Source organism: Dermacentor andersoni, chromosome 10, assembly GCF_023375885.2.
Source record: "Dermacentor andersoni chromosome 10, qqDerAnde1_hic_scaffold, whole genome shotgun sequence".
NCBI classification, from domain to species: Eukaryota; Metazoa; Arthropoda; class Arachnida; order Ixodida; family Ixodidae; genus Dermacentor; species Dermacentor andersoni.
In genome coordinates this window covers 59,694,420-59,713,537 of record NC_092823.1, presented here as the reverse complement: position 1 = coordinate 59,713,537, position 19,118 = coordinate 59,694,420, and the positions used below count along the sequence as shown (strand labels likewise).

The following is a 19,118-nucleotide window of genomic DNA, read 5'->3' as shown; positions in this document are numbered from 1 at the left end:
TGTTGGTTTTAACGGAGAAGCGTTCGCTCTAAGAATTAGTCCTGAAGTCATCACCGAAAACCAAGTGGTGGTAAAGATAGGGAGATAGAATCATGCAGTTCATATGCAAAACGCGCATTCTCGCTGCCGTAATGTGTTTTGCTTCAGCTAGTTGACAGTGATACCACGGTTAGAAGGGACGTTGTTTGTTTTGTAAGCAAGATCCACAGAGTGCATGATCCCTACTTCTTGACTCTCTTGTGTACTTGTTTCGCCTGTACTACATTCATTCCACCTTGCACGCGTAATTGGAGACCGGCCAAGTATGCCATATGGCGGAGCGGGCTGATGAAAATACAGGCACAAAAGCACACAAGAGGGAACGCGGAGTAGACAGCCCGCGAGCGACGGTCTCAAGGACATTTTTTCGCGCGTTAGCTTGCGAAACTCTCCGCAAGGCTACAGGGAGGTCGCCTCGGTCGTGCTGGAAAACGAAACCTAAGTAACGAGGTCCGACGAGGCGCCGTAAAAGCGCACGACTCCTGTGGAACCATGCGTGGCCGTACGTAATCACGCAGCCGGGTGTTCTAAGCGCCAAGCTTTTTGGAGTCAAGGCTGGAAATTTTAAGCGTCTTGCACCGTCGAGAGCTGCTTTTCTCGCTGCAAACGTCTGTGGTCATTCCCGTTGAGAACACGGCGCTGCGTTCGCCGCGAGGTTGCTAGGTGTCGAGCCGACCAAAATCTCTGTCGTTCGAGGAAGCCGGTGCCTGTGTTCCCCCTCTCCGCTAAACTCATTCAAACAGGTGCCGATAAGAAGCACAAGCTCAGCGCTCTCCCTTCGTTTCGAGTGAGAGCGCGTAAAAAAAAATAATAAACAGTGGGAGAGAGGGGCTCTAGCACATCTGCTGGTCGGCTGGTCCATGAGCGCGACGCGCATCAGAAACATGTCGCTTCTCATTGTGCTAAGCGGTATCGGCGCGGCCGTCGCCGCCGCGCTGCTGTACCGGTACCTGAACCGTCGGTACCGACCGCCCGTGCTTCTGGAAGACCCCGAGACCAAGTACACGGTCGCTATGATCGAGCGGGAGGAGATCAGCCACGACACTCGGCGATTCCGCTTCGCTCTGCCTTCGGCCGAGCACGTCCTGGGACTGCCCACCGGCCAGCACATCTACTTGGTGGCCACCGTTAACGGTCAGCTGGTGCCTCGGCCGTACACGCCCGTGACGAGCGACAAGCACCAGGGCTACTTCGACCTGGTCGTCAAGGTCTATTTCCGCAACGTGCACCCAAAGTTCCCCGAAGGAGGCAAGATGTCGCAGCACCTCGAGAGTATGAGCGTCGGCGACACCATTCAAGTTCGTGGTCCTTCGGGGCTGATACGGTACGAAGGCAGAGGCAAGTTCGCCATTAAGCCCGACAAGAAGTCACCGCCCCATCCATATCAGGCGTCGGAGATCGGCATGATCGCCGGTGGGACGGGCATCACCCCCATGCTTCAGGTACTACGCGCTAAGCGCTGACGCTGTTTGCTCGGTCCAATCAAAAGTAGCGGTATAAACTGCTGTAGAACATTCCGTGGTAAACCATGCTTTGATTTGTTGTTGCGGAAGGTTGTGTTTAACTGCCAGGTTCTGCGACTACGTGTCTGCGTGCGCAGGTGCTTCAGATAGAATTGTTGTTGATGCAGTTTCCACGGAATTCGACGCAGGAACGCGTAGATTGGACTCGCCGCGAGGAACGAATCGCATCTTTCCGTGACACCGTGTTTCGGTTTTCGAAATACACCACTGGCAAGCGACATGGGTCCGCGTCGGGCATGTTTTCGTTGCGCGCATAAACAAACGAAAGAGAAGCCGCCAAAATCGAACTGTGTCGAATGCAGCAAGGATCGTTCGAGGACCGCTCGTATCGTCAGGTCGGCTCTTTTCCCAGCACCTCGTCCAGTTATCTTTGCGGGAGGGATGGAAATAACAGCGCGGCCACTGAACTTCTCGAGTGATATCGTTAATACAGCGCTTTTGACCGTCAGACTTTAGTAAGATACCTCGCGCGCCGTCCCTGTTTCGTGGATTTCCTTCACTGAACCAGTGCGGGCAAACTTTCACTTTTTCCTTGTCTGTACCGGAGCAAGGTTGGTCACGTGCCGTTTTTTCCGGCATGCGACGAAGCGTACGAAATTTGTGGAGTTGCTGCGGAAATGGAGAGGAGGACCGGAAATAATATTTTTAACCGGAAATTGGAAGGACGGCCTAGTTTTACGACGGAGGTGAATGACATTTGCTCATGTGTGATGTACCTAATTGGCAAACTCGAATTTATAAACCTGTGTTTGTTCACATTGGTTGCTGTGGTAGAATTGGAGTGTGTATCGTTCACTTGTTAAGTTTTAGATCAAGCACATACAAACTTGCGCAGAGCTGTATTGTGTAGAAATGTTCAGAACTTCATAGCGTTGCCCGCTATGTTTGGAATCTTGTGCCTGACCGCATATTGTCTGTTGACAGTTCTTCACTTTAAATGTACTGTCTACCGTTTTTCAAGGACCTTCTACGTTGTAGCACAATAGAAAGCCTACCATTCAAAGTGTCTAATCATGCAGTTTTCTTTTTTTAGAAAGCGAGTGGAAATTTTTAGAAAAATTTTTCTATTTGTGTAGTGTCTCCTTAAATCTGTGCAGATGCCCGCAACACTGATTACTGGTTGTAATTGGGAATGCCGTTCCCATAAAAGTGAGAAATTGAAAGCGCTTCCACAGGAATGGTTACATTTGTGTTAAACACTAAAATTATGACCATAATAGCCATCCTCAGCATGTAATCAATTGCATAACTAATTAGTTAATTTTTCTTAGTCGCCTACAATCACGTTTCCTACCCTGGCAGTTTGTGGTGTTCTCTTGGCGCTGCTGCAATTCACGCCTTTTGTGCAACGGTCTAGCAGGACACTGCAGTAAGGAGTGCCCGCGCTTGTGTTGTGATGCTGCGAGCATGCCTTAAATGGACAACACATTTCCACCATCCTAAATACGACAGTGACCTTTTCACCACTCCCACAATGCAATTTGCACTGGTGTGCAATACCATGTCAAGAGGGTTGAGGACCCATTCATGCTCCGCCCCGTTAGTCTACACAAAGGCACCTTTCGGCACGCACTAACTGGGAAGAAAGGAAAGAATTGCTCTGTGATACAAACTAGGCAATTTTAAGCCATGCATTAATGTATCCAAGCAAAATAATTCTCCCTGCATTGGTTTCAGTTTGTGTGACAGTACGCAGTTTTGTTTACACTGTTTGACCACCGAGTGATGCCATGTGTCGTTTTTTTGCACAACTTTCAGAGCCAAGTTAAAAATATAATTTCTTCATTTCAGACTACTAGCACCCTCGTTTCCATCACTGTGACACACAATCTTCTCATTCCCACCACAATCCACAGACATGTTCTAAGCGGTAAACAGAACCTTTAAAATGGACCGTCTAATATGGCGTTTGCAACAACATTTGTTGGCCGCTATTACAATCTGAAGCATTGTTGTTGTGCTCTGACATGTTAACAGTACTGCAACGATGACTGAAGGAATTCGCATAGTTCTGCTGCTAAATGGTTCTGGTTCCTTTGTAAGACGAGTACCTTATTTGCACGAATATAACGCAAGTTTTTCTTTTTCCTGGAATTTTCGGCCTCAGAACAACACGCCTTGTGCTATATTCGGGTTTGTGCACACAATTATTACTCTTCTTTCTCTTTATTTTTCTGGTTGTCCTAACTGCAGTGAACTCAACCGTTAGGCACTACCGTGATTGCTACTGCATAAGGAGCCGTGTTCGAACACACAATCCACAACAAACACATTGTGCCGTGAGCATTTGTGGAATACTGCCTGTCCAGCAACCTTGGTGGCGTGGAGAACAATGCTGTTCTCGTTGACAGTGACGAAGAAGTGAGCAGTGACAACGAGTAAATTGTGCATGAAATAGTTCTTTCACTGTATTTTATGACGGTAGTTTGCAGTAACGATGACAGGCAGTGGTGAACGTCCAGCGGGCATTTGCTCTTATGCATCGTTTCCTACTCCTTTGTGGCATAACTTCACATTGTAATCGTAATATATAGTTTTTCTTTCTGAGAGACCAAAAGTCCTCTTCTAGTTATGTTTGTGCTGACTAGAAGCTGTATGTTACTTTGTTGCACAAGTCTACGTAAATAATGCCCATTAATGCTAGTGGTGATATTTCTTGAGCTCTTGCCTGCGAAATGCCTATTTTGCTCAAGCTTGCTGTATGCACCGCAGTTAACATTATTGCAGTGTTTAATGTCATGGAAGGTTTGCGCTGCAGCAGATATAATGGCATTTACATTGATGTGTGGCACGGTTATTAAACCCTGTAAATAATTTAAATTAGTCAATTAGCTATTCACAGCCTGGCTAGCAACGTTGGTCACAGCTCTGACCGAAGTGGCACTGCCGCAGAAGCATGTCGAAGCGTCACATGACAGTTGCATCACAACGCACGCGGTATTTTTCGCTCCACTCTCGGCATGCAAGGCAAGCCTTGACATTTTCTGTAGGTATATAAATGCATGCACTGCTTGTCAAGTCGCGAGTACACCTCATCCAGTTTTCCTCATACATGGAATAAAAATGAAGTACTTCTCCTTTGCCTGACAAAAAAAAAAAAAAAAAGACAGAGTTAATGTGTTTGCATCTTTGCGCTGAGAACCTTTACATAGCAGTGAAAAAATAACAAGGAAGAAAAAAGAATGTGTGCAGGTACCTTGCTCTCTATTCGGGCAGTCACAAACCACATTGCTGAGAGCAGAGCTGCGGAAAATGAATAGCTGCACACGTTCCTCGCTTAGGCATCTTTATCTGTTACTTGTAGTTTAAAAAGGAAGTGAGGTAGGAGGAGGGCAGATACTGTATGACAGACTGTGTGAGAGATGCTCTGCAGGGTTTGCGCTAACTAGTCTAACTAGTGCTGCCGCCTTTGCGGCAACGATTGGAGCGGCAGAGCCGTGGCATTCCTCATTTGCATGTGGCGGCGCACATGAATGCTTTTGTACAGTGTGTACAGGTACAGTGTGCGAGTGAGTACCCAGGGTCCTCTGGTCTCCCTCTGAGATACACAATGCCATTGACTAATTGTGCCTCAGGCGGATGCCGGGACTATGGTAGGTTTGTTTGATTCAACAAAAGGCGTAGGCAGTGCCAGTTGTGGTGCACTGGGTTGCATCCACCGTGCACTAGGTTACACCAACCTGCACCGCTGGACCTCGGGCAATTGAGGACCTAGGTGCAGTGCACCAAAATATATAAGTGCAGAAGGTGCAAAGAAACTTAGTGGAATCGAGTAGACCTTATCTAGTACACCGCTTAGCTTGGTTTGGCTAAAAAAGAAAAGCCTTGATTCATATACGACCAAAGCAATTGGACAGGTAACCGAGACAGCACATAGCTGTTATCGTAGAAATACTTCAGAAATTCAGAAAACATGAACTGCAAGAGCACTGACTTGGTAAACAAAGTATTATTTTGCTACGACTGGAGCCACACTTGCTGTCTGCCTCTCACCAATGCTGGTGTATAATTGCTCTTGCGCTAATCTGTCAGTTTCCAGCATGCTTCAAGCTTACAATTACCCCCTCACTGCAGATTGAAAAATTCTGATAAAAGATATTCCGTGGCATTTTTCGTGTTACCGCTGTGTGATTGGGCACTCTTGACTGGCAAGCTTTCGGTTTCACTAAAGAAAAAATGGGCACCATGAAAATTGGTACTTATCATCCATCATGCCAAGCGGTGAAACAATTACAACAGCTGCTGGCGTCATGAAAACCAAGAACGAAAAAAATATAAGAAAATCGTTACTAATAATAGCCACTGCACTTGCAGGCAGGTCAACGAACTGGCAAATCCACCATTTATTCATGTTTTATTGTTAGCTTGTGCTCTGCTGTATGGGCATCCACATGTCATCCAGTTTTTCCAACAGCAGCCTTCCCGCTCATTAATGCAATATCACTACTGTATCCTGCTGCAATCTGTGCGTACGGTTTCTTATGCTGGACAGCTGCTGCCTTTGTAGTATTGTCATTCACCCGTTGATTTCTTATGCCTCATTGAGTCTTTCCTTTTGTTCTCAGCTGATTGCATGCCTATTGTGCATTGTTTCCATGCACTTCAGGAGCTGTTCACTTGGGAAGTACCCTTGTTTCATAAACACAGGAGGTGTTATTGACTCTTCATCTAGAGTAACATTGATGCTGGTAGACGAGTCGGCTCGCCCTTGCTTTTTGGTTGTAGGGAAAGATTGTTTCACTTCAAGGAGTCTTGAAGACTCGCTTCAGTGGTGTTCTTTTGTTAGAGCGTACAGTCGTGAATTTGACTCTTAAGCCATTGCGTTCCGATGTGAATGCAATGGGGGTGAAAAAAATTGGTGGCAAATCCATCCTTCGCAGATGATTGGTGGCGATAACACACTTGGCAATCTGTCTGATGATGGATGTGTAATTGTTGATGATATCTTTTATATGCTATGATGATTACTTTGTTACCCTGATTACCCTGTTACCCAAATTGTCTATTTGGGCACATAACCAGTGGCCCCGTGTCGTCTACTCAGTAAGTCCGCTACCAGCGCATATGTAATGACCCAGGCTCGCAGACAACTTAGGGTCACTGGGTATGTGAAAGAGGTTAGATACATACCGCAAACTGGGTCAAGTGCCCAGAGAATGCTGAGCCCATTAAAATTATTTGAGGTGATCTGCACAACTTTCAGCATTCAAACAGTAAAATGCTGCCGGTGTGGCTTGGCTTTTTAAATTTTGTCACTCGTTTGTGAATGCATTGTTCATCCTAATATAGCGATGGACGAAGGATGTACTGCACTTAATGGTAAGGCACGAGGTGGTGTGTGCTAAAGGAGGTGCTTCGAGTTCACGGACAAAAATTTATGACATCACAGTAAGCTAGTGCGGGAACTTCAAGACGGTGTCACCACCTGCCTTTTATTTTTGCGCCTTTTCTGTCTCACTAACCCTCTTTTCACAGTAAGAGGCGGCTTTATCGGAATTGTAGAAGGCTGGTCTACTAATACAGTTTTAATTAATTTTTACTTTAGTGTCCCTTTAAAACTCATGAAGACGGGGTTACAAAAGCACAACTCGTATTGACACAAAAGCGAGACAACTTGGTGATCCATCTGTTGCTATTAGATGTCTTTAGCAGAACATCACTTCTGCTCCACTAACATTTAATGCAGTCAGGTGACTGCAGAGAAATGTATTGATTTTGCTTTTAACAAGCATGTCCCTCAGAGAAGCCAGTGATGCACAGTTAGCTTGGATGTAAGATGGCAAAAAAAACAACAACAAAGCAGACGGATCCTCTCACTCTGCTCGTTCGTCTTTCACAGCACAGTATGGGCACTGCTCTACGTACTGCTGTTGGTATGATTGCACACGTGCGTGTGCAATCATACCAACAATGTACTAACTATGTACCAATGTACAACCAATGTACCAACAATCATACCAACTTATGTTGAGCGGCTGTGAGCAGATTGCTTTGATACACCAGTCTGAGCGATGCAGACCATAAATGCTCTGCTAGAAACACCCGATAATGACAGTTTTGTTATGGTAAAATGGTTGCAGTTACCATTTGTCATATCTGTTGAACGTTCAGGATCATGTCAGCCAGTTTTATGGCAATTCCTGTTTTTCTCCTCCCATAGTTTTGATATTTTCACCTACAAACACACTTTCTATACAGCTATTTTTATCTGCCCTTTGTTCATTTTGGCCCTTTAACTTGGGGGATTGTGGTTTTCTTCTGCCATTAAAAGCGTGTTACTTTTTCTGTCTCCTGAAAGTTTCGCGTTTTCCTTAATTCAGTTCAACCTAATCATTTACTCGGAACACTATTGAATGTACAATAACGAGCGAATGTTTGAAAACAATGGGTGTAAAAAAAATAGTTTTTATTGCACAGCTAGACATGCAGCTTTAAGGGACACTAAAGAGAAAAATGATTTCTTCTGCATCAGTAAATTACCTTTCTTTGACACTAAAAACACCATTCTCACCACAATAAGCGTTTGGTAAGCCAGAAAAAGAGCAAGAACGAAAGACGGGTGGCAACGCCTCCTTGAAGTTCCTGGACCTGGTCGCTGTGACGTCATGGATTTTGATGGCATCTTCTAGGGCCTACTTACTTATACAGTGGTATAGATTCACTACATCGCGTTCTAAAGGAACCAGATATTAAACACAGCAAGTTTCGGTAACCTTTACTCAGCCAATGCGGCCCAAACGCGAAAACATACTTTGGAGTCCCTGACGTCACACGGACGTACCGGCGTCGGGGTTTCGGCGCGAAATTCAAATACTGATACTTCGACCTTCATTTTCTCATCTAATAATAAAATTATTATTTTGAAATGACTGCCTGTAGGGTTCTCAAACAATGCTTTATTAGTCTAAACTGATTTATTGTTTCGCTTTAGTGTCCCTTTAAAGTGGAATGGCACATTGTGCTTGTGTGTGTGTTCACCTAAGACACTGTAGTGAATGACAAGCTAAGAATACAGTGGAAAGTACGCTGCTGTCCAACTCGAAGAGAATTTGTCTATATGCATCAGCCAATCATGTTTGCTCACTTTCATGACATGACAGTAGAGGTGATATTTTTTTTTTTTGTGCAATATTGGCATCTCTCTGGAAGTATGTTTTGGATCACAGAGGGCAGGTGGAGTGCATTTTTTTTGCAAGCTATTGGGTGAGAAACTCAAAGCACTTTTGAAGCCACGAGCTTGCTACCTGAGCGCAAAAACTTGCAGGAGCAAATGTTGCCAATAGGGTAAGGCATACATATGTCTGCTGCAGCATAGATTTGGAAATGACTCGGCACATTCTGACGGAATGCCAAAATAGTCACCCAGCAAGAACTGCAAGGAACATCCACCTTCCAGAAGTGCTGGGGTTCAAAGCAGATAGAAGCATTAACAGGTCAGCAGTCGAGATAAGCATGAGACGTTTGGAGTATTGGTGAATAAAGAAAGCAGAGATGAGAGGGAGGCAACATTGTCACAGGTGTGGGTAACTTTACAAGAAAAAGCAGCGATAAGCAGAGGACTAGATGATGATGTGATATCACGTAAGTGGCTCATGCAGGCTGAGTGACTGTGTATTTGTAATCAGTATGCCCCGTTCAAAGGGAATGCCATTAGAAATCACCATCACTATGTGTGCGAAGCTTGTACTGAATAATTGGTTGTGTCACCAAATGTGAAAGTCTCAATACTTGGCTGCGTTTGCTGCTGCCGTAAGCCTCCAAACTTTGTTTTGTAATAAATAGAACCTTGTTATAATGAGCTTGCGCTCACTACATGAGTACCTCAGTTATATCCGATATTCAATACAAGCGTATATTCATTAACTGCTAATCATGGCAAGCAAATTGCTAGGTTTAATACATTATAGTCTCTTCACTGCAATTCCATGCGCACCATGTTTGATCATGTGGTGTGATGTGTCCATTGTTTGCCTCAGCTGCCTCCATTGCCTCCATGTATACAATGGATGTGCATGATACCCGGCACGGCTCAGAAAACCTTTGTTTTGGCAGATATTGTAGACGGCGGCTGGGTAGACGACATGAAGCTTTGAAAACAGCTTCAGAGCACTTGTAAGCGCTTTTGGAGCTCACTACGCCTCGTCCAAACGATGCGAGCAGTGCATATGGAAGCGGGGCTAGAAATGCACTCCAAGCTGTTGAAACTTACCGCTTCTGAACTAGCGCACGATGAGTGTCTTTTGCAGTTTGTTCTTTATTTGCCAATCGCTTTGAAGCAGTGGCTTGTCATACTTCTGACTCTGGTAACATCCCTCAGTGTGGTCACTGCATAATTGTGTATTTTCTGCCAAATTGCTCACGGTAATGCTCAGTTGAATTAGATTTGTTCTTGCTGCTATAAAGGCTTGGAGCGTCGATGTCTGTGCTTTATAGGAGCTTGTAGCAAAGACGTATCATGGTGTTATCGCTAGTCACTCGCTCACTCCTGTCCAGCTTCGAACATTTGTGTGCTGTTGGTGTAGTGTGTAACCCGTGCTTTGACACATTGATTCTAGCGTACGCCCATTCATTCACGTGGGTGATAGAGTTGGCATAAGTTTGAGTGTGAGTTGGAGTATATGTGTGCAGCTAATGTGCGAGAAATTCGTTATACCAGGAGGCGGTGCTACTTCCCATGTCTGTTTACTGAGCGGAACTCACTCTTGCGAGCATTCCACAGTTGAAGTCCTTTCTTTGGAGCTTAGCAATATGGCACTGGTGCGAAGGGCTGGCAACACAGCCAATCCTCTTGTAGCACTGGCCGATCCTTGTAGCAGCTGTCCATGAGCTTGGCCGCACAGATTCATTCCATTCCTTTAATATGTCAGCCACTGTTTTGCAGCTAGCTGCTGCACACGTCCTCTCTCTGCTGTTCCACATTTTGAAGCATGAATGGAACACAGTGCATTAGCGATCACGCAGTTCCATTTCCGACAGCCGATCACACAGTAGCAGGGAAGAAGCGTTGATGCTTTCGCATGCGTAAGCTTTCGCCTGAGGCAACGTGTGATGCGCTGCCAAGAGCTCCATCTTGTTCTTCTATAGGAAACTCTTCCGTAAAAAGGGTCGATATCCCATAATTCTTTATATCCTTGTTATATTGTTACAAGCATGGGGAAAAGGGGTTTATTTAGGCGTGCGAGAGCAGGAACGGCAGGCTACGAACAACAGGAATGGCCGCTGCACAGTCTTCGTTTTCCTCTTCCCTTCTCTTCTTGATCCCCGCGTCCCTTTTATGCGCTTGGACGTAACATCACCTCTCCTCGCAGACAAAGCCTACTGGGTGAGTCAACTAGCTTGTTGTGGCGTGCATGATTTCAACCGTGCGACATGCGCGACTTGTGTCCTAGCAGAACGTCTACCAGTGTTCGTGAGGCGCGCGAGAGTATAGTTCACTTCGCTGACTTTGTCGATGACAATATACGGTCCATCGTAGTTTGCCAGCAGCTTTTGGCACAAACCGCGCTTCCTTGTGGGAGTCCAAAGCCAAACGAGATCACCAGGGTGATATGCAACTGGCCGATGTCGTGCGTCGTAGCGGGCTTTGGAGTTTTCTTGTGATTACAAAGTCCGCAGACGCACAAGTCTCCGAACCTCTTCAGCGAGGCATAGCGTATCAGCGACCGTAGGATTGTTGTGGTAGTAAAAAGGGAGGACAGTGTCGAGCGTATGTGCGCCCGAATATAACAACGGCGTCAAGATAGCACGTACAGGTGTTCCATTTTAACCCACGTAAATAGTGTCCATGAACCTTTCAAAGGTTGCTGGAGCGTTGCACAACCAAAATGGCATCACATTGAATTTGAATAATCCATCCGGGGTTATGAAGGCTGTTTTCTCCTTGTCTGCCGGGTGTATCGGGATTTGCCAGTATCCTGAGTGCAGGTCCACTGAAGAAAAATAAGAGGCCGAATGAAGGCAATCAATTGCATCATCAATCCGGGGCAGCGGGTAGACATCCTTCTCAGTCACGGCGTTTAATCTTCGATAATCGACGCAAAATCTCCAGTTACTGTCTTTCTTTCTGACGAGTATGACCGGAGCTGCCCAAGGGCTCGAGGACTCTTGTATTATTCCATTTTTCATCATGTCACTCACTTGTTCCCCAATTATCTTGCGCTCGTTAAGCGACACGCGATAAGGCTTTTGCCTGATCGGGCGCGCAGATCCCGTATCGATAGTATGGCGTGTTCGAGACTTGGAATCGAGAACGCTTTGTCCGGCTGCACAAAGTCAAACACTGACAGATGCTTAGAAAGCGTATCCACCAAGGTATGGCGCTCCCTTGTGCTGAGGGACTTGCTTATCACAGGCAGAAGCTTTTTATCTGAGACGTGGCGAAGGTCAGCAGGTTCACACGGCGGGTCTGTTAGTACGGCTACGGATGAAGACATGTATTCTGTAAAGTAGGCGAGTTTCAAGCCGTCTGGAAGCAGGACGGGTTCTGCCGAGCAGTTGGCCGTCCATAAGCCAGCACGCCCGTTGCCGATGGATACCACACAATGAGGGACAAAAACGTTCTTCTTCACACAATTTAGATGCATTGGCCCTACAGAGGCATCGAAACTGTCTGGAACTTCACTGCGACATACAACCGGAACACACACAGAGGTGGACGCGGGCACAACAGTATCTGCAAACACACAAAGTTCACGTTGACTGCAAGTCTCCTCTAAGAGCCCGGACGAAACATGGCCATCGACGCCAACTTCCCCCGTGCGACAATCAACGGTCGCACCACACTGCCGCAAAAAGTAGACGCCCAAAATCACTTCGTGCGTCGATTGGGGCATGACTACAAACTCCGTCGCGAAAACTCCACGAGCCAAGGATACTTCAGCGGTGCACACACAAACACGGTGCAACAACTCGCCGCTCACTCCACAAAACGTTGCAGCCTGGTCCTACGGAAATACAACTTTGCGCCCCAACCGACCTTTAAAACCGAGACTTATTACGGACACAGTTGCTCCGGTACCCACTAAAGCCATTGTAGAAACACCATCAACAAGTACATGCACTTTGTTCTTAATCATAGCAACTGCAGGGGGCATTTCTGTTGATAGCACGTGTCGAGCGACCTCACCCCCATTGGTCGCGCTAGCTAGTTTTCCGGTTGTGAAGGTGAGGCGGAGCGGCGCACTGGCGATGGAGATTGACGTAAACGCGGTGCACGAGATGTTGGCGGTGGCGTCAAACTCCTGTCAGATGCCGGCGAGCAGCTCCGAAAGCTTCTCTGCCAGTAATCGTTGCTGGGAGGGATGCCAGCTGACCAAGAGGTGGTGTACGGCTGTTGAGTTGTCCTCGTAGGAGGTGTGGTCCTTGTTGAAGACCCCGATCGACCATTCCACATTGTTGGGCGACGATTAAAAAATCTTTGCTATGTGGCCCACGACACCGCATTGGAAACACACCCACAGATGCCGCAAATTTCGATGTTCTTCCATGTAGTCACGCATGTTGCTGTCGACTGCATAGGCAGCAGGTGGGTCACATTCATCGTGGCTAGGCATCGGCCGCTGGGAAGCGTGCGTGCGGCGAGGGCGTTGGTCGTAGTCGTGATCTTGATAGCTTATGATTCCTCTTGTTTGTGGGGTAGACCTATACTCCACGGTCGCTGAGTGAACCGTGGGTTGCCATGCGGTCAAAACGGCCGTGTTTCTCATCTTGTGTGGTAACTACGCACCAGTGATGCCTGGTGTGCAACGGTACATCTCTTCCCGATGGAGCAACTCTTCGCGAACAATCTGCCGTATTGTTGATGGAAGGTCAACACACGAGCTCGGGTCTACACTTGCCACCGTTGTGACACTAGCCAGGTGACCAAACTTCGGTATTATCCGTCGCATCTTCAGTGTCTCAAAGGTCCTGCAGTGGCGAATGACGTCAGACATGGAATCCAAGCTTTCCTTGCCGATCAAAAAATTGTAGACGTCTTCGGCTATTCCTTTCAAGAAATGTCCAAATTTGTCATCTTCGGACATTTGAGAGTTGACTATTTTACACAGTTTCAGCACTTCTTCGATATAAGTCGTACAGGTCTCGCCGGGAATCTGAGCTCTTTGCGAAAGCATCTGTTCAGCGCGTTTCTTTTTTTGTGCTAGAGTCTCCAAAACATGCTCTGAGCTCCTGGACGAAAAGCTCCCTTGAAGTGAGCGTGTCTTCGTGATTCTCATACGAGACGAGCGCTGTGTCGGTAAGGGAAAACACAACATTGGACAACTGTGCGGTCGAGTTCCAACCGTTAGAGCGGCTCACCCTTCGGTAGTTTGTCAGCCACTCGTCGACATCTTCTCTGGCTTTTCTTCCGAAAGTGAGTGGCACCCGGTAGTATTGCCACGGAACGCCAGGTGCTGGCCTTGAAGCCGCGTCAGATCCTTCGGGAATCTGGCAGGCGTATTCAGGCATGTCAGGTGAGGGTGGCGGAAGTCCGGCAAGTCGACGGCTTCTGCGAAGTTGTAGCAGCATAGGCTCCGTGGTTACGAGGTGTACCCCGCACCGTCCACCAATTTGTTACAAGCACGGGGAAAAGGGGTTTATTTAGGCGTGCGAGAGCAGGAACGGCAGGCTACGAACAACAGGAATGGCCGCTGCACAGTCTTCGTTTTCCTCTTCCCTTCTCATCTTGATCCCCGCGTCCCTTTTACGCGCTTGGACGTAACAAGGATCGGCTGTAGTACAGTGTTGTGAATAAATGTGAAGTGTAAGTAGGCTGACCTGCTTTTTTTTTTCTTTTGCAGATCATCCGGCAGGTGTTCAGCGACCCTGCAGACAAGACCAACTGCTCGCTTATCTTTGCCAACCAGACGGAGGATGACATCCTGCTGCGGCCCGAGCTGGAAGAGGTGCTCCGGCAGAACCCCGACCGCTTCCGTCTCTACCTGACGGTGGATCGGCCCAAGGAAGGCTGGACACAGGGCGTCGGCTTTGTCAGTGCCGACATGATTGAGCAGAACCTGCCAGCCCCATCCGATAACTCGGTCATCCTCATGTGTGGTCCGCCACCCATGATCAACTTTGCCTGCAAGCCTAACCTGGAGAAACTCGGCTACAGCCCCAAGCGGTGCTTTGCCTACTAAGCACCGATTGTGACGATATGGGGGAAGGGGGGGATGTTGTTTCTAGTTTAAAATAGCGGATCCTGTTGCACCTTGTTCTGTCTGCCATAGTTCATAGGTTGGTGCCCGGCGTTCGATAAAAGACAAGACCTCCATTAGGATAGAACGTGCAAGATCTATAGGTTCTACTACGTTCACAAGGAAGGGTACTCTGTCATACCACTTATGTGTAAAGAAGAGAAATTTTCAGAACAGTTCGTTTGAATTATAATCACTGTATTGCCAGCAATTAGTGTAGCCCCGAAATAGTTTAAAATGTGCTTTTTACAATGAACGGTAGTATTGTTTCTCAGTGACCTATTTGACAGTCTTGGTTTCTTTGCACCCAGTTCTCTTGGGTTGCTGGCCAGCCTGCTAAAACTGCATACTAACCTTGATGTCTGATTGAGCTTTGTTTTTCTGTGTACGTATAAGACCTGTGCGCTTCACAACCTTGAAGCGAGCTCTCTTTGCTGCCTCTGGCTCGCAAGAAATTCTACGTGGCCTTCCATGTACGTTAAATGTTAAAAATACATACATAGATGTTATACCCCTGGAAAGGAGAAGACATTCCAAACACAGGCTTCAGGTATTCCTGCTGAAATTGCTCAGCATCATGAACCTTTCAGAACTGTCATTCGTCAAAGAAACAGTTGCATGTTTAACTCCTGTACAACAGGTTCTTGGGGTGATACAGTGCTTTGGGGATAAGGGAGATGTGAGGACATCACTGGGAGAGAGACAGCAGGGCAGCCCCGGGCGCAGAGCAAACATTTATTGGCTGGTATTGATTAGTATTGAGACCGTTACACAGACAGTCATACACAGGAACTGTAGTGGATGTAGGTGGGTCCACCATGCATTTGTATGCAAACACACATACACAGTCAGAGAGAGAAAAAAATAATGGCAAACGATTTCAGGTGAGTGCAGATGGCGCCACTATACACACAAGACCCCTGGTGTTGACCTTAGCAGTCTTTGCGATCATGCTGTTTATCGGCTACTAAGTCTTACAGTAAGGCAGTCACAGATCCTTCATCTGAATGTTACTTGTGCCTCCCACATATAACATCATCTGGTAATATACCTGCGTCTTACTGGTAACTGTAACGTAGTTTAGTTTCAACTGAGCAATTTACGAAGGCCGTTAAGGTAGTTGTTGAAACGTATGTGTGATTGGTATGTATTGTTAGAACAGTTTTCAGGCCTGTCAGCATCGTTATGTACTCTTCAGAAGACTTTGCTTGGGTTAGAATGTTGCGTGAAAAACAACATGGTGCGTTCAGCTTGCACGGAGTCTTGTTGGGAGTTATTTTGTTTTTGCAAACTTTAGTGCATGGTATTTATTACATATTTATCGCATGGATTTGTTGTTCAACATTGATCAGCATCTCTGTTCTATTACCCTGGTACTTGGCAGTTTGGTGCTTGTATTCTTCATAGGCCATTAGGCCAAAGCAGAAAAACAAGGCTGACGTCCTCTATTGCATTTTTGTGTGCTGCTACCATAGCATAGTTTACTGAAGCCTATTTGTTAGGCTACAGGCTAATGCAGCTGTAGTTTACTTATGGGCTACATGTTGTTTAAGGGCCGGAAGCTTGCTGTAGGCTTATAAATTTGTATTTTCTTCAAGTGGGTACCTTTGATGTCTTGAAGGGACACATTGTGTATTAATTCTCTAATTGCTCTCAGGTTTGCCGATAGCCTGAACAGATTTGTGCAGCACTGACGGAAGTGTTTTTTTTTTCCTCCTTTTTGATTTAGAAAATCTGAATATGTGTTGAAAACAAACGAGAGACTGCCATTCTTCTTCTGAGGTTTGTCTGCTCGACAATTGTTGCCATGTGATTAACCATTGGTTTTACAACGGGCTGTGATAATTACTGCCTTTTGGTTAGGCATTCTCACAAAGCTGGCCTCTTTTTAGCTTATATGCATCTTTTGTTTCATTGCATGTAATATTTTTGTCTTTATTTTCTGCTGTAACTGCCCACACTGGAGAAAGCAGCTCGTCTACGTTCATCTTGCTCAGCTTACAATGTCGTTTTTTTGTATTTGATTTTCTTAAATGCTGTTGTAACCTACATATCGCCTTCATCTTACTGCAGTACTTACATCTACCCACAGTCGTTTGTGCATCAAGGCACAATTCAGGAGTGCCCACAGTGTACCTTTGCACTCTTCACTTCTGTTTTGTTCCTTGACATGATGTCAGGGCGTGGCTTTCAAGTATATGCTACTATTTCAAGAGGCAGTGGACGGCGAGCGTGTATTCACTGCACATAAAATGCTATCACGTAGAATGTCTTTGTGCAGGTAGAGCTTCAGTTAGCCTTCTGTGCTTGACAGAAGGTTTTGCCTGAAACTGGGTGGGCTGGTATGGTAGCCCGGTTATGTAATTGGGAGTACGATGGAATACCATCTAGTCGGGTAAAAGCATCGATAGTAGAACTGGTGACCGGGCGATGTAAAAAAAAAAAGGACTTATCGAGATCTCTGCAAATTTTAAAACACAAATTATTGTTTTTATTTACACTGGTCAGGGGCCATTCCTACCAATGATTAAACAACACATAACATGTGGGATTAAACGCGGACTACAAAATAGGATTTGTGCGACTTGCAATATAGTGCGCAAGCGAAACAGGAGACAGTGAGTCAGGGACATGAAAACCTGAGCAGGAACTAAATATGAGTGCACTTGTGTACAACATAGGAGTCTTATCACGAGTGCTGTTCTGCAGCTTAATAGCATGGGCAAACCATATTCTTGTTAGTCACGATGGCAGAGGGGTTTACTAGTGCTAGGTGGTCAATTTACGTGTGCTACAACTTTTTTTATTTGCAAAGTTGTTGAACGTGCTGTGCACCCTGTGCAGGCGGTGTCTTTTCGACTTGTTTCTCAAATAGCTGTACCTTCTGTGCACTCGTTTAGTGTTCACTTCCACTGCTCAAGCCTTCTCTTATGGGTACGTGCACGAGAAAACCAGACTCTGATCATTAATCAGCTGTCCGTACCCTTAAACAGTTTCAGGGCACACACTTGCCAATTGTCTCGTACCTGTGGTTTCAAACGACATAGTGACGCCTGACGAGGTGCGCATACCTGCTTGAGCATTTTTTATCTTGCCAGAGGCGGGTGGGGCCATTGCAGATGTGATCAAAATGTTTAATGTTAACAAAGCATGCTGTCCATCTTTTAAATGAAGTTTTTCTGGCTGCAATGTTTCAGTAGATTTAGGTCTGCGTATATTTCATGCTTACCATATTGGCCATATTATTTCAATAAATTGAAACGAGCAAATATTTTAACCGGGTAGTTAGTTTACGGGTAGTTAAAACTACCCGTAAAGGTTAAATTTTTCCAGTAAGCTCCCAAATTTTGTGACAAATAGCGACTTTTTCGTAGAACCAACCGTATTTGGTTCCATCGATTGCCATTGCCTTTTGTATACATACACTATGTAATGTCGCAATTTGTTTATATTATTTCGGTCGCCTTGGTTTGTCGATGTTTCGACTTCTACTTAGTTCCCCATTCTTTGATTTGCTTGTTATACAGAGGGTAGGCGTGCTTCAAACTAGATGTACACGAGTGCGCAAGCTGTACAGAGACATATTTTTGTGGATTGTTTGTTGACGCATATGCAAGCGAGTGGACTGCAGGTATCCTGACTGCCATGAAAGCTGGCCACGGCTAACTGCAGTCTAACTTATTTTCGAGAGAAGGAAATGTGTAGCTTGCCGTAGACCAAAACATTTTGCGCCTCGGTATCTTTCCAAGTGTGAAGGTTTTCGTAGTTGTAGTAAATAAATAAAAAAAAACAATTGCTTCATTCTAGGGTGTGCCGGTTTTTCTTGCATGGAAAACGTTGTGCTTAAACAGCTACACAACCACATCGATGACATAGAGCCCACTGCGTTGGGTGCAACGCCATCGTTGACTCGCTGAGGTGGCACAGTGGCTGTAGAGTTTCACTGCAGTGACCATAGGTCAGCATACTAACTCACGAGCACTTCGACTCGTACTCATTTCATAAGCGTGAGACAGAATGTCAATGAGTGACACATACGTGAATGAGAATGAGTGCTGGTTAATGTTAGTACGAAGGAAACGTCAGCGACGGTGAGTACGAACGTGAGCGAGTATTGCCGCGTGTCTCTGGAATGTGAGTGGATGGGTGTATATATAAGCATGCGTGGCTGTCGGTAAGGGTGAACAGAAGCGATTATAAATGCGAGTGAGTGCTGATGCGAATAAAATTGTTTAGTGCACACAGGTTTAAATGAGTACATAGCTTGTGGAAACATCGGTGAGTGACTAACCGTCTATTCTCTGCGAGGTCACAGATTGGAGTCTAGGTTATGAAAGCCAAGTTCTGCTCACAGCCGAGTAGCGTTCATCCCGACGTCTCT

At 46.0% G+C, this 19,118-nt stretch overlaps 1 protein-coding gene across 1 annotated transcript; it reads left to right on the top strand.

Moving 5' to 3' along the window:
* Window positions 1-80: 80 nt before the first annotated feature.
* LOC126543826 (NADH-cytochrome b5 reductase 3) lies at window positions 81-18,538 on the top strand. Its single transcript, XM_050190947.3, has 2 exons — window positions 81-1,481; window positions 14,342-18,538. The coding sequence occupies exons 1-2, from the start codon at window positions 900-902 to the stop codon at window positions 14,678-14,680; spliced, it is 921 nt and encodes a 306-aa protein (XP_050046904.1). The 5' UTR covers window positions 81-899; the 3' UTR covers window positions 14,681-18,538.
* The last annotated feature ends 580 nt before the right edge of the window (window positions 18,539-19,118 follow it).

Coding starts and splice junctions, on each gene's coding strand:
- LOC126543826 (XM_050190947.3), top strand. CDS start 900: ATGAGCGCGACGCGCATCAGAAACATGTCGCTTCTCATTGTGCTAAGC. Junction 1,482..14,341: donor GCATCACCCCCATGCTTCAG/GTACTACGCGCT, acceptor TTTCTTTTGCAG/ATCATCCGGCAGGTGTTCAG.